We start from the raw sequence: 19,462 nt of genomic DNA on the forward strand, positions 1-19,462 counted from the left end.
TTCTGCAAAACTACACTAATTGTCCTATGCTGTGTCAAAAAAGAATGGTAGCTTAATACTGTAGCTGTTATTTGATACATGTCCTTGGCATTGTCTTGATAACCTCTATTTCAGAAGCAGCTGAAATCAGAAAGTTAACGAGTTATCAGATGCCATTATGGTTAGGACTTATTTCAGGTAATGCAATGTCCACAGTAAACAGAATAACCTTGTTCTCGAAACCTTGGTATCCCCTGAGTTGGCCATGCCCTTCATGAATAAAGACAACTTAGAGAAAGTAAACTTTGAGTTCACTTTCACAAGCACATTCTGGATTTGATGAGGCTGAAAAAATTAGCTATTGACCACACCAGTATTGGACTAAACACAAAAGGAGAATTTTTTGTTAATAATTTTGGATTTCAGTGTCAATGCAGGCTTGCTGAAAATACACTGCTTGAAGGAGCATCCTCTAAAACCAGTCAGTTACTCATCAACTGTGACACTGTTCCCCGGTATGCGAGTGTCATAAATTATGCAATTCTGGTAAAATTTCTATCTATTTTTCCCAAAATTCTTTTACAGGTCTAATTTGCCTCTTCATCATCAGCCATTTTCAATCCACTGCAGGATGAAGGCCTTTCCAGCAACTTTCTAGTTCCTTCTGTTTAATTTGCCTCTTACTCTCCTCTTTTAGGAATCAGTCCTGCTATTTAAATGTAATTTAAGTAATAATATAAGTAATATGAAAAAAAAAAAAAGGACTTTGGAAATGCTGTTACATGAAGACATGTCTGCCTGTTTTGGCATTCCACAAACTTTCAGTAGATTCCCCATGTGATTTGTAAATATCTGCTAATAACAACAATCCTATATATGCTTTAATTGTAACATTATAAAAAATCTTTCCAGTTATCACCTTTGTCTTAAAATGTTACTCATTTTCAATATTATATTTAAGTGTAGGATTTATATAAACTTGAAATGACTTTAAATGATGACTTTATATTTTTTACAGGCACTCCCCGACTTATGTAAGGGTCGTGTTCTGCGGAACTCTGCGTAAGTCGAGTTTCACGTAAGTCGGAATTTCCCTAAATGCTTACCCAGCACTCATAACTATGCTTGCTGAATTTGATTGAAGCAAAAAAGAAATGTTTGATGAACATGTAAATAGAATTATTTATTCTTTTTTTTTTTTTTTTTTTATCTCATGCATTAGGAAAAATTACAAAAGTGTGCAATTACAAAAATTTCAAAATTATAAAATTACAAAAAAAGGGAGGACACAGACATAACATCAGCAAGTTTTATATCTTTCGAGTATCATTGCCAGAATCAACCTCTCCAGCTAATAAGAACACTGCTGCAGAGGTTGAGGGCTAGGTAAATTTAGATGGGTTTTTTTTGAACACATCACAAAAATTTCTCTGCTGCTGCAGAATCGGCACTGGCAACTTCACTGTATACTTTTAACGTTGTGGAAACCAGCATGATGCTTGAACCTATTAAACCACTCACTGCTTGCCACAAACTTGGCTTGGGGTTCACCGTATTTATCCTTAATATCTTCATGAATACTTGATGCTTTTGCTTGAATGGTCAATAGACTCAGGGGCACTTGCTTTTGAATCTGATTTTCCATCCATATTATTAATAGCTGTTCCATCTTCAATATAGCACCTGAATGCTGTTTTGTGATCACTGTTGATCTTAAATGCATTGATCTTTTAAATGTTCTTTTATACGCACCCTGTCCTTTAAAATAGTATTCACTGTTCAAGCAGCAAGACCTAATTCCCATGCAATAGATGACAAACTTCGTCCTACTTCTTAATCATTTTCATCTTCATTTCTAAATCAGTTTTGTTTGATTTCCTAGCATTGCCACCACTTGCAGCACTTTCCGTTGGTTGCTTTTCCTTCATCATTGTAATAAGTAAAAGGGAATGAAGAGAATATTCTGAAAATTTATTTATGTTTCTTATATGACTGAAGATTTCAGTGAAGGGAACACAATTCACCATAATAACATAAAAACCCACAGAATTCCAGTTATCGGGATTACCGCAAATGCAATAAGAACAAGTTTACTATCCATTTATAATACGTTTCACTAACAGAAAAGCACAATAAACAGGAAAGTGCAAATTGTTTTTATTGTATTATGGTTGTGACCCCCAAAAATGTTCTTTAGAAAAATATTAACAAAGCCGTTGAAAACTGATTCTTATAACGGAACTTATGAGAATGATGAAAGGGCAGCGCTGCATTATAAAAATGACCTTTTAGAGTGATAAATAGCAGTTATATAGTGAAAATTTCAAATTCCAAGGTTTTGGAACGAATTATCAAAAAAACAATGTGTTATTGGGTTCACATTGCAATGTCTTCACAATACTCCCATTATTCCTATGGGATGCAAAATATGTTTCCACGATTTTTTTAAGTTTACACCAGCTGGAAAAAACTTACATACAGTCGAATTTACGGAAGTCGAGTACTGTGTAAGTCAGGGAGTGTCTGTACTTTAGAAATGGCATTCCTGGGTGGACTGGGAGCAGTTTTTATTATTTTTGAGCTGGATGCTGTCCATGCTGAGGAGCAGGCTCCAAGATCTAATCTATATTTCTGCATTACATTACTTCCTTTGAAGTAATGGATGGCACGGGAGGAACTGTATCTAGTTGCATTATATTATTGTCTGAAGAATCAGTCAAGTTCTGGTCATTCATAATCATCTTAAACACCTGTATGTTCTAATTCTGATATTTCTTCACTGTCAGATGCATTAAAAGAATTTAACTCATCAGTCAAAAATCATGCTGACATAATTTAAGGCTTTTTTTACTCACAACTATATACTCTACAATAACATGTTTGCTTCAGCAATATGAAATTGAGTGCAAGCTCATGCAATGTTTATACACAGGGGAAAAAACAGGTGAAAATCTGCAGGAACTCACATAGTGACCTTTAAAATTCATTAACATTCTTGTTTGGTCTCATCAGTGAATATGTAAGTTAACTAATTACCCATCACTAATATAGTAAATATTGTCCTAAGGCATTTATAAATTGTAAGTAAACATCTATCATACAGCCAACAATGGCAAAAAAAAAAAAAAAAAACATGAATATTTATTGAATTCGGGTCACACTGACCAAAGAAGTACATATATAACAATTAAAAAAATAAATAATTTTTGATAACAAAGTGTTTTTGCAAAACTACTTAAGGTCATACATTTTACTTGATTACAGAATGTCATTAAATATTAGAGAAAAAATATTAAAAAACAAAACATTTACTGAAAATTAAATTTCAATTTGGGTCAAATAGTATGTTAAAATGTTTGTGGCAAGTTCATGCACAAACAATTTTCTGAAGACATTCATTAAGTTGCAACAGTGAACATACTATAAAAGGGAAGGGTAGTTCAAACCAGTCACAGAGAATGCCACAGATCAAATGCAAAAAGTGGAGCCAGTGATGAACTAACGCAGCTGTCAAAAACCAAATCATAGGCACTTTAGGAGAATACAATGTACATTTCTGGATTGCAAGCAAATCAGGCTTCATCTGGAAAATGGAGAATCATTAAATCTATCAAATGAAGAAAGAGAGCAGCTGCCTTTTACTCCATCTAAAGCTAAAAAATATAAAAATGCATACATTTTGCATACATTTGTGTCACACTATTCCTCAAATTTTGGAAACTTTTTTTTTTTTTTCATCATAAACCTTTTCTAAATCATTTTAAATGTGCAGATACAAATCTGCCCTTTCAATGCATCAACACAGAACAGACATTAGACAATGCACTAAATTAAATTATTTCAATCTGTTGTTATTTGCCTACTTACATTTTCAGGATCTTTATTTAAACAAGCCTCTACAAATTCTTTGAAATATTTGCTATAGTTTCCAGTCAACTGAGGAGGATTGTTTTTAGGTATCAAGAACAGCACCCTCATAGGATGAAGTTCAGAATTTGGGGGCTCTCCTTTTGCCAATTCAATGGCTGTAATTCCCAGGCTCCAAATATCTGCCTAAAAAAAAAAAATCAGTTATATTATAGCAGAATTAGAATTTTTATAAAAACATACTTAGAAGTTACTTCCACTGCCAATGCTTAGCTCTAACTATAAACATGAATATTTAAATCCCTCCCACCCCCTTTGTATACAAGGGAAACTGAAAAGTCTCATTACAAGATGCATAAATAACAAAATTAAAAAAAAATAATAAAGCAAGCTGTAAAAGCTAAAAAGAATATTTGCTTATTTGCTGATGTCAGTGAGGCAGCATTAGATGGTTCTGAAAACAGCAAAATTTTGGGTGGGGGAAGGAGAATTGCAGACTAAGAGTTTAATGGAAGCCATAAGCAGAGTTGTACCGGGTTTTTCCGTTAAGAGGGTCATGGGCTTGTATTTGGTTTTTGCATTTTTAAGGTTGTCATATTGTCCATAAATAGAAGCTCATGGGCTTCTTAATGGAAACAGGTTTATTTTGAAATAATATTTATTTAATTAATGAAAGGTTATTTTTATTTTAAATATTGCAACAATAGAACAGTATGAAATTAAAAATTATTCTTATTATCTTAAAAAAATATAAATATATAAGACAAATAGTTTTTTCTCAATTTTGGGATAAAACGCCTCCTTCCTGCACCCTCAAGACGTTTGTGCTTACATTTTTTAACCAGCTTCAATAATTCTGCTTCTTGTTGCAACCAACGGCAAAGATTTTTCCTGTCAATGCCTGTTTGTTGCAACAGCGAAATTTGACTTTCCCCCGCTTTTAAATGCGTCACAAACTGTAGTTTTTCCTGAATAGTATACGATTTTCGTTTACTAGACTTTTTATTTTCCATTTTTAGGGTTAAATATTCTGACGAGTAAAGACACCCAGTTCACATCTATTGCAATGACATCTCAGGCATTCGCAGAGCGCCGATATATGGTATGTTACGAGAAAGCGCATTATTATTTGTCCCCAATAAAAGCCCATGGGCTTCTATTTGGAAAACAAAATCCTAATATAGGCAAGATGGGCCTATATTTGGGTGGGCCTCTTAACGGAAAAACCCGGTAACTGATTTTTGCATTGCTTTGATTGGGACATATGGTAACCTGCAAAAGGGGAGAAGAGAGACATTACAAGGCCTATTGGGTCCATATGGGACTATCAGTTATATGAGCTCTGTTAGACACATAGCTACTAACACATAAATGAGAAGAACACAGTAAATAAATATAAAGTATTGTTTTAGTCATAAAATGCTAATATTATAGGAATATCAGAAACACAGCATTACCCTGAAAAAGGATAAGCAGAACTTAAAAATGGAGAATACAATGTATACAGAAGGGATAGCTGGGGGAAGGTGACATACTTTTAGTTAGGTACACAGATTTTAAATCTGAAAATTAACTTCCCAATACATCACTACATAATTGCAAGAGTATCCTTGGATTCAGGGGAGGTTCCTATGGACTGGAGAAGTGCGAATGTATCCCCAATTTAAAAAGGGGGAACAAAAGGTTACATAAGTAATTACAAAGTAATTGTTGTTATTGAATTTTAGGAGTTTGCGACTAAGGCCAGATTTATATAACAACAAAGTGATTGTTAGCTTAACATCTGTTGCAGGAAAAATAATGGTGTCGCTGGTTAAAGAAGTAATGCAGGACCATCTAGACAGGAAGGCAATTATACTGCAATCGCAGCATGGATCTGTTAAGGAGCTGTCGTGTCTAACCAATCTGATAGGTTCCTATGATGCAGTGACCAAGGAACTTAGATGCCAAAAATAATTTTGATTTTTTGTGGCGCAAAAACAGCAAGGTTATAGTGCACCAGGAAAAGGTTAAAATATAAAAAGATAAGACTGGTAACTTGTAAAAAGGTTACTTCGTCGAAAAGTGCATATATATATATATATATATATATATATATATATATTTATAGACATATCAATAAATAAAATCAGAACAATGATAATAGCAATATGAGATAAATTTCATATAAGTGTATATATATATATTAATCAATGTTAAAAATTTAAAAACTGCTGGCACATTGTCATTGTCCTTTAAAATCTGACTGAGTGTATATAGCTCAGTCAGATGGGTAAAAGCAGTAAAACGAGCATTTCTAAAACTGGTACAATCGCAAAAAATATGTTCAACGGATAAAATGGTGTCACATTGCTCACAGATAGGAGGGTCATCAGCCCTCGGCAAAAAGAAGTGTGTCACATGACAGTGTCCTATGCGGAGCCGAGCAAGAACAACTTCCTCTTTGCGATCTCTGCGTAAGCTGGACCACCAAGGATGGATCACAGGCTTAATCCGACATAGTTTGTTTGTAGTAATCAGGCGATGCCACGAATCTTGCCACTGAGATTGTAAGTTATTACGGATCACTTACCTGTAGTCTGTATAAGGGACTAACAGGTCAAGATTATCCGTCAGGGCTGCCGATTTGGCTGCAGTATCGGCCAAATCATTTCCTCTAATCCCGATGTGACGGGGATCCAGCAGAAGCAGATATCGAATCCACCTACATAGAAGATGTATATTATCTGTTGAATTCGGGACAGGGTTGGATGATTAGTGCGTGACACTGCTGATAAAGACTGTAGTGCACTCACTGAATCGGCATATATAATACACCGTTGGTATCGGTGTTTTCTTATGTGATCTAGAGCTAACTCTATAGCATGCAGCTCTGCAGTGTAAATGCTGCAGTCAAGGGGTATCTGCTCTGATATGGTATTTTTCGAAAAACAGCAGCAGATCCCACATACGATTCTGACTTTGAGCCTTCTGTGTAAACTGGCAAGAAGTCAGAATGTTCTGCACGGTGTTGTGAATAAAGCTGAAGGTAGACAGAAGACAGATTGATTTGGTTGATTTGGTAGTTGTTGGCGCATCGGCTTCTGTGGCCATATTGCACCTCCAAAGGTTTTTGCAGTACAGTGATCCAAGCCCGAGGCGGGAATCGAACCCGCGACCTTTGGGTTGCCGGGCAGGTACTTTACCCACTCGGCTAGCCCGGTCGGCTCACAGAAGACAGAGTATTAGAGTTCGTCGCGAAGGGGCTCCTTTGGTGATCGAGCAACCTTGTCTACCGAGATGTTAAGCTCATTGAGTAGCTCTTGAACACGAATGCCGAATGGGCGATTGATGGTCCATCGTGTGTTATAAAGATTTTCCCATCATGGCTCAAAAACGGATGTCCACGTGGGTTGGTCTGGCAGGGACTTCAGCTTGAAGGCATATTGTAGAGACAACTGCATTCGTCGAAGTGACAAGGATGGTTCATTTGCTTCGGCATACAGACTTTGGACAGGCAAAGTTCTAAATGCACTGGTAGCAATACGAATGGCTTGATGATGGACGGGGTCAAGCCAACGAACAGTGCTATTTCTAGCAGATGAATACACCTGAGATCCATAATCTAATTTTGAGCGTATTAGTGCACGGTATAAACGGAGTAGAGTGCATCAGTCTGCGCCCCAAGGGGTAGAAGAGAGAGAGAGTGGAGAATATTAAGCCCTCTGGTGCACTTTGTGCGAAGGTGACGAATATGTTGGACAAATGTCAGTTATTTGTCAAAAATGAGTCCCAGGAATTTCGTCTCTGATAAAACTGGAATGGTGCTTTGTCCAAGTCATAATTCAGGCTCAGGGTGGAGGTTACATTTGCGACAAAAATGGACGCAAATGGTCTTCTCCAGTGAGAACTTGAAACCATTGGCCGTGGCACAGGAGTTAAGCTTGTTGCAGTTGTCAATAGCTTGTTGCAGCTGTCTCTCAACAACCTTCATATTGCATGATTGAGAAAATATGCTGAAGTCATCGACGTAGAGTGTACTGTTTATAGTTGTAGGAAGTTGTTCAGAAATGGAATTTATTTTAATGGCAAAAAGCGTGACACTTAAGACAGATCCTTGTGGTACTCCCTCCTCTTGGAAAAAGGGCCGCGAAAGGGAGGATCCTACATGAACTTGGAAATAACAGTAGGATAAATTTTTTTTTTAATGTAAACGAGAAGGTGACCTCTTAGACCGAGATTGTAAAGGTCTTTTAAAATACCAAATCTCCAAGTTGTGTCGTACGCTTTTTCCATGTCAAAGAAGATGGACACCAAGTGTTCTCTTTTTAGGAAAACATCTCAGATAGATGCTTCCAGTCTAATTAAGTGGTCCAGTGTGGACCTGTTTCTTTGGAAGCCACACTGAAATTGGGAGGAGAAGGTCATTCGATTCTAAATACCACAAGAGACGAGCATTGACCATTCTCTCCAATATTTTGCACACACAGCTATTCAGAGCAATAGGATGATAGCTTTTCGGAGATTTAGGATCCTTTTCTGGCTTGGGAAAAGCAAGAATAGTTGCTTTGCACCAGGTATCTGGAAAATGCTCTTCAAGAAAGATTCTGTTGTACAGGAAGAGCAGACAGTCCATGGATTCTGGTGAAAGATGTTTGATCATTTCATAATGGATCTTGTCTGGTCCAACAGCGGTAGCCTTTGTACGGGCAAGTGCTGTTTTCAGCTTATGGATAGTAAATGGCCCATTATATGCATGAGAACCCTTCGATGTGAACTTAAGGGTCTGTTTTTCACTGTTGTGCTTTAAGACCAGAAACTCTGGGGAGTAAGATGATATTGCAGTGATGCTAGAGAATTTTTCCCAAGAGCATTTGCTATTGCAGTAGATTCTGCAATAGTACATCCATTATATTGGACCAATGAGGGGTGTGCTGTATATTTCCCCTTCATTTTCTGGATTTTTTTTTCCCAGACCACCTTAGCACTTGTAGACTGGGTAATCGATGACGTAAAACGGATCCATGTCCTTCTGACACTGACGGCATATGTAGTGTGCTATAGCTTGTGCACGTTTAAAGGCTAATAGATTGACCGTGGTAGGATATCGTCGAAATATCCCCCAAGCTTTGTTTTGAGCCTTTTTGGCTGCTGTGCATTTTGGATTCTACCATGGTTTTGGAAATGGAGGAAACCGGGTGTACGTTTTAGGAATTGTAGTTGCAGCTACATGGACAATATTTTCTGTTATGTACGTGACTGCATCACTGATAGGCTCCTGACTGACTGCAGAGATGTTAAAGTTTGCCAGGTGTTGAAAGGCACTCCAGTCAGCCTGATCAAACTTCCACTGTGGTAACCTAAACGACAGACATGGTCTCCCAATATGTAAGCAGGTTATCACAGGGAAGTGATCACTTCCATATGGATTCTCCTCCACTTCCCAAGTGAGTAAAGGGAGAAGAGAAGGGGAGCAGATAGATAAATCAATGGCAGAAAACGTATGGGTGGAATGTGGAAGAAGGTGTTTGTTCCAATATTTAGAAGGGAGAGATCATTGTCATTTAGCATACACTCTATGACTCATCCCCTTCCATTGATGCTAGCACTACCCCACAGGGCATTATGTCCATTGAAATCACCGAGAAGTAAGAAAGGGGAAGGCAACTGCATTACAAGATCATCAAGGTCTTCCTGGGAGATGTCAGTCCCAGGTGGCAAATAAATAGAGCACATGGTTAATAAAAATTCCACTGTAAGGCAAATTGCAAGAGCCTCTATGCTGGTTGTAATTAGAAAGGGCTGAACTGGGGTCTGGTTGCCCACAAGGATAGCCACTCCTCCATGAGCAGGACTATCCGCAATTCTATCCTTACAAAAAATTGTGATGTTATGCATGGTGGGATCATCATTTGCCTTTAGATAAGTCTCCTGCAGGCAAAAGCAAACTGGTTCATGCTTTTGCAGGAGGGCCTTGATGTTATCTGTATTTCAACGGAATCCACGACAATTCCATTGTAGGAATTTAGCCATTATTTTGGCTTGGTGGGTCCATCAGGTGGCTTCCGAGGTACTGAGGGCTTACTTTTGTCAGTCTTGGATCTATCTTTTTTGGGGAAGAATGGACGCTGTCCTGTGTCCATTTCTTCCTCCGCAAAGAGTTCCAAGACTGATTCATCTGGTACCTCCTTGTTCTCTATATCCATTGTCTCTGTTATTATTGGTGGCTCTTTACCACTTGGTTTTGGTAGTGGTGGAGCACTAGGAGGTACGGCTATAGGAGTGGCAGCTGACTGTGTTTTTCTGGTGGGCTTTTGTGAACTCAATAAATAGCGTGCAATTGGAGTGAATGACTCTCTTGGTGGTACAGTCATCTCAGTTTGCGTACCGATAGTGCACTTAGCAGAAACCTTCTGGGCATAAGGAGGTTTCCCACTATTTATTGGTTGTATACGTTTTCTGGCTTCTGGGTAGGAGATATTCAGCTCTGTTTTTAATTTTTGGATTTCTTTTTCATCCTTCCACCACTGGCATGCTCTAGAATAGGCAGGGTGCTCTCCTTGGCAGTTGACACAGGTCGGTTTTGAAGCTGAGCATTTCTTGCTCTTGTGGTCTTTAGCACCACATCGAGCACAGGCAGGGTTACCACGACAAGATGTTTGTGAGTGGCCGTATTTTTGGCATCTAAAACACCTCAGTGGGTTTGGAATGTAAATCCTCACTGGGCAGTTTAGATAGCCTGCCTTGATGGAACTTGGAGGCCATGGGGTGTTGAATGTGAGGATAAGAACTCTGGTAGGGATGAGATTCCCATTCTTTCGTATCGATATTCTCTTGACAGCTGTCACTCCTTGGTCTTTTAATTCAGAGCAGATCCCTTCTTCAGAAACATGAAGAAGGTCCCACTCTGATATAACACCTCGTGAAGAATTCAGAGTTCTGTGGGGGGTTATGGTGATAAGTATTCCCCCTATGGATGTAGAGTTCAAGATTTTTGCTGCTTGTTTGGTGCTGGAAGCTTCAATCAAAAGGTCGCCAGAATGCAGCCGTTTAACGGATTTTGGTGAACCTGCCAACCCTTCTAATCCTTTCTGGATAAAGAAGGGCGACATCTTTCTGATTGACTGCTCTCCGGTGGAATGGAGAATGAGGAAGAGTGGCCTCACTGATGGTGGTGTGTCCTCAGTTCTGGCTCTTTTAACGGAGGTGTTATCCGTGCTATCATCTCGATTAGGTAGGGGCCTTGTTAGGGACCCAGCAGAAGGATTTAAATTACTCATAGGAGTAAGATAAAAATTTCCGATGCCCTAAGTACCTCATCCACCATGGAGCCCTATGAGGGGACACCCACTCATTAACTAGCAGGTACTGCGTACACGAACGGGATGCCAAGTTTGCTTAGGAGCACCATACCCACATTTCCAATAAGCCTTGATCCAGTCCCAGGACCAAAGGGAGGGAGACTTATTGGAACACAGTTGACCCTAGCAGTAAGAACAACTCGCGATTGATCCCAGTCGGGCCGGTCCGGGACCACCCATCTTGTCGAAGCAGGGGCCAAAGTGGTGTATTAAGGCTGGGCCCCTCAACCACCAGGATCCCCCTTTCCAAATTCCATGGGTTGCGGCGCACGGCTGCACACGCCGGATTCCAAATCTAAATAAACAATGTCGAAATTATTCCCTACATCCAGCTCGTGAGTGACCCTTTCGAAATAGCGAACCAGATTTGTTAAACATGATTTTTCCTTTACAAAACCATGCTGAGTATCCTTGAGAATTTCAATTCGATCCAAATGATCCTGAATTCCACCCTTGATCATTGCCTCCATGATTTTCCCTACTACTGAAGTCAGACTGACAGGTCGAAAATTTCCAACTTCACTTTTAGAGCCACCCTTATGTATGGGAGATACATTTGCACTTTTCCAATCCAAGGGAATCTCCCCAGAGTCTAGTGATGCTCGCATAATTAGCCTCAATGGTTCAATGCACTCGCTTGCCGCCTCTCTTAAGATTACAGGGTATATTCCATCAACTCCAGGAGCCTTACTGGTCTGTAGGCTCGAAAGTTTTTTCATTAAATAATCTTGCGAAATTTCAATATCATTAATTACATATTTTTTAACTTCGCTCCCACAATTTCCCATTGCCACAAAAGGCTTTTCATTTGTAAATATCGATGGAAAATAACTGTTGAGTTCATCTGCAACGGCAGCTGGTGTATTTATTACTATCCCCTTTCCCTTACATAAAGGTCCAATCTGGTTTGTCCTGCTCTTCTTGGCATTTTTATATGTGAAGAAGTCTTTATCCCCCCCCTTTGCTCTGTTTGCTAGTGATTTCTCATAAACTGCCTTTGCCTGTCGAACCTTTTCTGTAGCTCTATAACAACTACAAGGTGATGACCTTGTAGCTGTTATAGGCTTCAGTACTTTTTATTGCTCTGTAACCTTTCCATGCCACCTTTTTCTGCTCAAATAATGCGGCAACTTCACTATTCATCCAACTTGGAACCCTTCTCGTGGAGTATTTTTTTAATGGTATATACGCATTCAAGGCATCTGTGATTAATGTTTTAAAAGCGTACCACAGTTCAATTGTATTCATTCTCTGCGCGATATCTACCCAGTTAATTGAGGCCATGTAGTACCTTAAGGCATCGTAATTTCCTTTTCTGAAATTAAAACCCATTCCTTTGCCTTTTACTTCTGCTACCTCTCTCGTCATCATCCACTGTAGAACTCCGTGATCACTTCCTGCTACTGGTTCCTCTACTGTCAGCCCTGTTATGTCATCTGATTCATGTGTGATGATGAGGTCTAGGATATTCTTTTCTCTAGTACTTTCCCTGACATGTTGATACAAATAACAGTCATCTAGTTGATTTAAAAATTTTGTTCCCCATGTCGAGTTTCCTTCCCATTTACTCCAATCAATTAGAGGCAAATTGAAATCACCCATAATAAGGCATTGACGCTTACTTGCCCATTCCATTTGCATGTAGAGGCTTTTGTCATAATCTTCACAATCACCTGGTCTGTAGATTACTCCTACTCGCATTATACCTTTGTTTCCAACTATCTCACACCATACGGACTCTATACTAGCATGTGAAATGTCTGAATCCGGGTAAGCTATCGTCGCACTCAGGCTGCTTCTGATAAGAAGCATTACCCCACCACCCCTTCTATCTAACCTATCCTTCCTAAATACATTATACAAGCAAGCCGTACTGAAACTCATCATCCCCAATTTCCGGGTGGCACCACGTCTCTGTAAGCCCTATTATGTCCGCGCTACTTGTTTTAACCAGCAGTACCAACTGTACCAACAAATATGAGACCTAAGTGAAACTGACAAATGTACTAACCGAAGATAAGAGAACTAAAGACAAAGACATTCAACCTGGACGGGACACTGTCCCACGAGCAACTCGACTAACGGACATGATCTTATGACTACACTACGACTGCTGCAGCTTCACTGCCATATAGCCAAATGGCGATCTGTGCTAGCTCCCTTGCCTGGCACCTTTTTCCCTCTCCCCTGAGGGGGAGGAGGAGATGGTCTACCTGTCTCCTCCCTCCCTCTCCTGCCACCTTATATGCTTCGCCTGGTGAGGCATGGGCATGCCTTACTGACCACCTGGGGTTGCCTTCCTTATCGACACCATACTTCTGTCTTCCCCGGGGCACCTCTGTAGCCAGGTGGGCAGGAGCAGCAGCAGTGCATAGCACACGCTTCTTGATTAGACCGGCGTTCGAGCCCATGACCACCAAATACGGAGGATGCAGAAAGGTCAGGGAATGACCACCGCATATCCCCGGAGCAATATAGCCTTCGTTGCTACTGCTCCAAATAACAACAAATACAAGACCTGTCTTCCCCCCAGTCTTCAGTCTCCCCCTACTCCGACTAATATGCCAGCGTAAACCCCACACAACTAATCAAAATTAACACCTGAACCAATTAACCTCTCCTGGCTTTTTCTAAACTTAAGTGTCCCCCATTTTTTTTTTTTTTTTTAGGTCCTAGCCGCCGAAATCTCAGGAAATTAGGTGGCAGGACCTGCCAGAGTATATATAAGCTATTGGGTTCCTGGTCTGCCTCCACGGGACACAAGTGGGGCAATGATGGGCACCAACAGGGGTTCAGCAGCTAAACGACCAGAAGAACAATGGTACACGACAAACGATCAAAGACCTACACACTTTTCAATCTCTGGCAATTTACAGCGTACTGTAACACATCATAACGTAAACTGCGCAGAGATGGGGAAACCCCTGGTGCCGCTTGACCCTAAACACAGACACACTTACTTAGTTATTACATCACATTTCTTCCAATGATCAATCTTCTTCACATGATTCACAACAAGATGGAAGAATATTTAACAAAATCCATTAAAAGTCACATGGCTCTGCAAAAGGCTTGGCACAGTTAACCACATATTCTAGGAAAGTATCATAGAAATTGTTCACAGTTTCAGTAAATTCAACATCTCTGATGACACCATCCTCTATCAGTTGATTTTTAAGGTCCAGGACAACAGATGTAAAAAAATGTTGCTCCTTTCTAATGAGCATTTGTTCTGTCACGGCAATCTGTTCTTGTGCCATTTCACTGCAACAAATATCCTCTTATTCAATCTTTTTGATAGTGTTATTACACATTTTAAGTTGGCTGTGAATGAACTTAAACCAGAGAAGGAACTGTTGATTATTAAAAAAAATCCCTCAAGAGTTTGGGACTTTTATCTTGTGATAGAAAATATGACTTCAGACCATCAAACATTTTGATTATTCTTTCCACTGCAGGTAGCAAGGAAAACCATTTCGTCTTCACTCTTCCTGAAAGTTGCTTGTATTCCACTTCAACAAAATTGCAGAAGGATTTCAGTGCCTCAACTCTAATTGTTAAAAATATGAAAATGTTGAAACACTGTTAATAATTGATTCCACATCAATTGGCAACATATCTGCACTTGTTTGCAAAGCATTATGCATGACATGTGCAGCACAGCCCATTCTCAAGATGTTTGTTTTCGTGTTCTTGCAAAGACATTATTCTTGCCTTTTTTCGCAATGCACCGAAGTTGGTGTTGCAGTTGTCACCACAAAATGCTATTATCTTGTTGGTTAATTTATATTTGTCCAATATGGATAGAATGTGATCCACTAATATCTCAGATGTTTCTCCTAGAAGATTTTGGAATTCCAACAATTTCATTTGTATTCCTTTCATAGGTATAAAATACCTCACCAAAACTGGGACCAACTTCAAGGCTTGAGTGATTTGATGAATCTACCATAACAGATATATATTTTGCCCCACATAAGTCACTTCAAGAAATGCATAAGGAGCCAGAACATTCACAACTATGCTTTCACATTTTGTTTTTGCCATGTGAATCTTTTTGAGAACAGGTTTTGTATGATGGTAGATGTGCAATCCACTGATCTAAATGAATAGTTATGCTTGATACTATGGATAGCTAGCAATCCTTCTTATGCGAGACGTTTCCGCTCACCATTTACATCTTGCTGTTTTGTCACGAAAGAGGTTACTTTATGGCTTGCACTTTTTTTGCTTCTTTTTAGTAGTGTGCTGTGTAATATTGGAATGACCACCATGTTCAATAGCAAATTCAGCTCTACAAACAGTGCATAAAACTTTGCTGTTAATATTATGACTTTCAGTTAGGAAAGGGAATTGTGTTTCAAGTGTCCGTGAAATACACCTTCGCTTGGGCATCTCACAACCTATCGTCAACAAATTGAATTTATAATTAATTACCAGACCCTTCAAATAATGTTACCGAGTTTACACCTATGCCAACACATCAATACTTTGAAAAACAAAGAATATACTAGAATTCATTCACATGTGTCTATCACATTGGCAATGCTACATACAAACTTTGACTCTTGTATTCTCGACTCTTGTGTGCAGAAGAAAGAAAGAAAGAAAATAAAAAATGGGACGCATTTTTAAAAAAACAGGATATTTGGAGTCCCATTTACATTTTCACGGGACAATGGGTGGGATTAATGACTGAAAAAGGGGACAATCCTGTTAAAAACAGGATGGCACCCATTGTCCCATGAAAATGTAAATGGGACTCCAAATATCCTGTTTTTTTTAAAATGTTAATTGATTATTAACATTTTTAAAAAATTTTGGACTTTGGGTTTATTGGACTGATTATTAGTGGAGTTCCTCAGGGTTCAGTCCTGGGCCCATTGTTGTTTTCAATATTTATCAATGATATTGATGAAGGTATATCAGGCTTAATGTTTAGGTTTGCAGATGATACAAAGCTTGGCAGGGTAGTTAACAATCGTCATCAACGTGAGATATTGACCAGATCTAGGAAAATTGGGTCGATGGCAGTTGATATTTTACATTGACAAATGCAAGGTGCTGCGCATATGGGTAGCAGTAATTCCAGAGTAACTTATCAATTGTGTGGTACTACACTCAGAGTAGTGGAAAATGAAAAAGACCTTTTGCAGTCAGATATGAAATTCTCTGAGCAGTGCAGACAAGCTACCTGGACAGCTCATGTCAATGATATACAGAAACTTTGCTAGCAGGGATAAGGAGGTATTTATCCCTTTGTACAAGGCCATGGTTAGGCCGCATCTTGAATACTGCATACAGGTCTGGAGACCTCACTTTAAGAAGGATGTAGATCTGCTGGAACAGGTGCAAAGAAGGGCAACCAGATTGGTGATGGGAACAAAAGGGTGCTTTTACCTAATAAGACTTCAGTTCTGCAAGGCACCTGCAGTGAGATCTGATTGAGGTGTTTAAGACCTTGAATGTATTGAGTAAGCTAAATGTTGATGGCATTCTTCCTCTTGCTTGAGGAAGAATGGCTGCAGGATAGATGTGTGGAAGTTTGCCTTCAGTCAGCAGGTAGTTGATTGTTGGAAAAGCATCTGTTATTGTAGAAGTGGATGGTTTGAATAAATTCAAGGAAGAATTACACAAATTCTTGGAGGATATGAATGGGTGTAGTGTGTGTTTTTTTTTTTTTTTTTTTTTTATAGATGATGCTATATAAGCTCTTTCTTGTATGATTTGCCAGTACTACTACTACTACCACTGCTCAGAGATTTTAAATCTGTGAGTGGTATGTCGGAAGAATAAGAGTAGAAGTACATTATAAGCAATTCACTGTGATGACCATAATGAAGTAGTAAACAAAAAAAATTGAGTGGGTGACCAGAAAATCATAATGTCATATTACAGGGGACTTTGACTTTCCACATATTGGGTAGAAATTATGAGTTGAAAGCTCAATAAGTAAAAGAACATTTCTGGATTTGTTATATGACTGCTTTCTATAACAACATGCCAGAGAGACCACAAGAGAAAGCAATATTTTTAATTTCATTATCAGCAAATCAAAATATAATTAAATTGATATGTGATGTATCTTATGTAACAGTGATCATAATGTATTGACGTGGGATTTGTTCAAAGAAATAATACTGTTAAGTGTAAAGGGAAGGAATTTTGATTATACAAAATAATTATAATGTATTTAGACATTTAAATAATTTTTAGTAGGACCAACTGATGCTGGTAAGAAATGCAAATGGAATGTGTTCAGGAAGTGATCATATCAGCTACTAAAATTTTCTACCAAATAACATACTGCTCAAAGATTACGCCAAAACAGACATAAGATGAACTGATAAGTTTAGTGGACAGAGAAGAAAAAGACATATGAATTGTCAGGAGACACCAAATCCTACAGTAAGAATTAATTAGTCTATAATAGTGATGGAAGGGGGTTAAGCATGAGAAGGCAGATTTTTTTATTTTTAATGAAATAAAGCATAATGAAATTAAAATATTAACATATGCTGATAATGTATTAGAAGATGAAATGCACAAAGCATAATTTACTATGGGTTTACCCATAAATCTGAACTACATATGTAGTCTAAAAGGCATCGTTTTGATAGTATCTCATATTGTCGGTGTGATATACTATTAAAACGATGCCTTTTACACTACATACGTAGTTCAAATTTATGGGTAAACTATGGTGTATCTACACCGATATTATATAGTTAATTACCTAAACCCATAAGAAATTATGCCTTGTGCATTTCACCTTCCAATACATTATTATTTATACACCATATGGCATCTCTTGTATTGTGGAAATAACTTCACACTGTGATGGCATGTTGCATTACCAGGGTACCTGCCCACTCACTGATGAAGCCAAAAAAGCTTCGAAACGATCGTCTGGGTGGTGGTATCCACTGAAAATAAATAACAGCAGTCTTCTCTACTAGAGAAGCATTATTTATTTGAAATAGTGCAATACCAGTTATCTCATTGTGAAGGCACCCACAATATGAGATACTATTAAAACGATGCCTTTTACATTACATGCGTAGTTCAAATTTATGGGTAAACTATGTTAACTATAATATCGGTGTATCTACACTGATATTATAGTTAATATGCTGATAATATAAAAATTTACAGTAACATTCAAAAATGTAGAGATTGTCTGTTGCTTAATGAATATTTACAAATATGAACAATAAATAAACTTGCTGCTTAATCCAGCAAAATATACTATAATTTCATATTATAACATCAATGAGAATAATTCTCATGAGAAACATTCAGCTATACCAGCAGTTTAAAAAATCATGTTAATACAATATGCAAGCAAAGCCAGAAGACAGCGTCAAATAATTAAAAGAATCTGCTGGAATCTTAATAATCTGGACTTCTTAGTACAAATTTACAAAATAACTGTATTACCTAGCGTTGAAGTCAATTCACCCATCTGGACTCTCTATGAAGAGGACAGTAAATATTAAACAAATCACTGTAAAAAAGTGATGTAAACATTCTTCCCTAAGAAGAATACTTACCTCAACTTAGCTGAGAAGTTTGGAAATCTGAGGTATTATGTGATCGATATGCCAAGTGGGACAAAGATCAGATCAGAATAAGACACCCGAGTCCTTGAATGCGTCCATACTTGCAATAACAGAATTTCCAATAAAATAAACAGTAAAGACTTCAGGTTGAACCATATAATTCGAACAGAAGTGACATAATTCACATTTCAATGAGGTTAGAAACTAGTTATATTTATTGAGCCACAGTGAGAGGAAATCATTATTATTATTATTATTATTATTAGCTATATGGTGCAAGGAAGCCTGAGGCTAATGCTGCATCAGCCAAAAAAAAAAAAAAAATCTGAATTACCCTGAGAGAGAGAGAGAACAAGAATCAGAAGTAGAAGGAAATCATCAAGAGAGAGAGAGAGAGAGAGAAGAAGAATGATGATATCCAGCTCAGGACACTGGGTGTGCCAAGCCCATACTCACCAGATGTGAGCCCCTGGGGTCTTTTATGTGCAGAACATTGAGATCAGTATAAATTCTTTAATTACTAACTCAGGCTGCACTGTCATTTCGACAATTTTCCTCCACATCCTGAACATATTAGATGTTCGGCTGTCAATGACACAGAAAAATATGTGTGTATTGCTTATATCCAGGGTACTGTGTCAAGTGGCTATGCATGGCGGAATGAGTGACTTTATACTTCTATATCTGCAGGTTAAAATGTGTAATTCTGGTACA

General features: G+C 38.3%; 1 protein-coding gene across 2 annotated transcripts in view; it reads right to left on the reverse strand.

The window, feature by feature from the left end:
• Positions 1–19,462, reverse strand: part of LOC150080836 (serine/threonine-protein kinase 26-like) — a 226,773-nt gene that overhangs the window by 87,814 nt on the left and 119,497 nt on the right. For both annotated transcript variants that reach the window (XM_090381119.1, XM_090381118.1), the window contains exon 6: positions 3,847–4,032. In XM_090381119.1, coding sequence (XP_090237245.1) covers positions 3,847–4,032 — 186 coding nt within the window. The remainder of the gene's footprint in view (positions 1–3,846; positions 4,033–19,462) is intronic.

Source organism: Mastigoproctus giganteus, chromosome 9 (genome assembly GCF_048544385.1).
Source record: "Mastigoproctus giganteus isolate SK-2022 chromosome 9, ASM4854438v1, whole genome shotgun sequence".
In the NCBI taxonomy this organism is placed as follows: Eukaryota; Metazoa; Arthropoda; class Arachnida; order Uropygi; family Thelyphonidae; genus Mastigoproctus; species Mastigoproctus giganteus.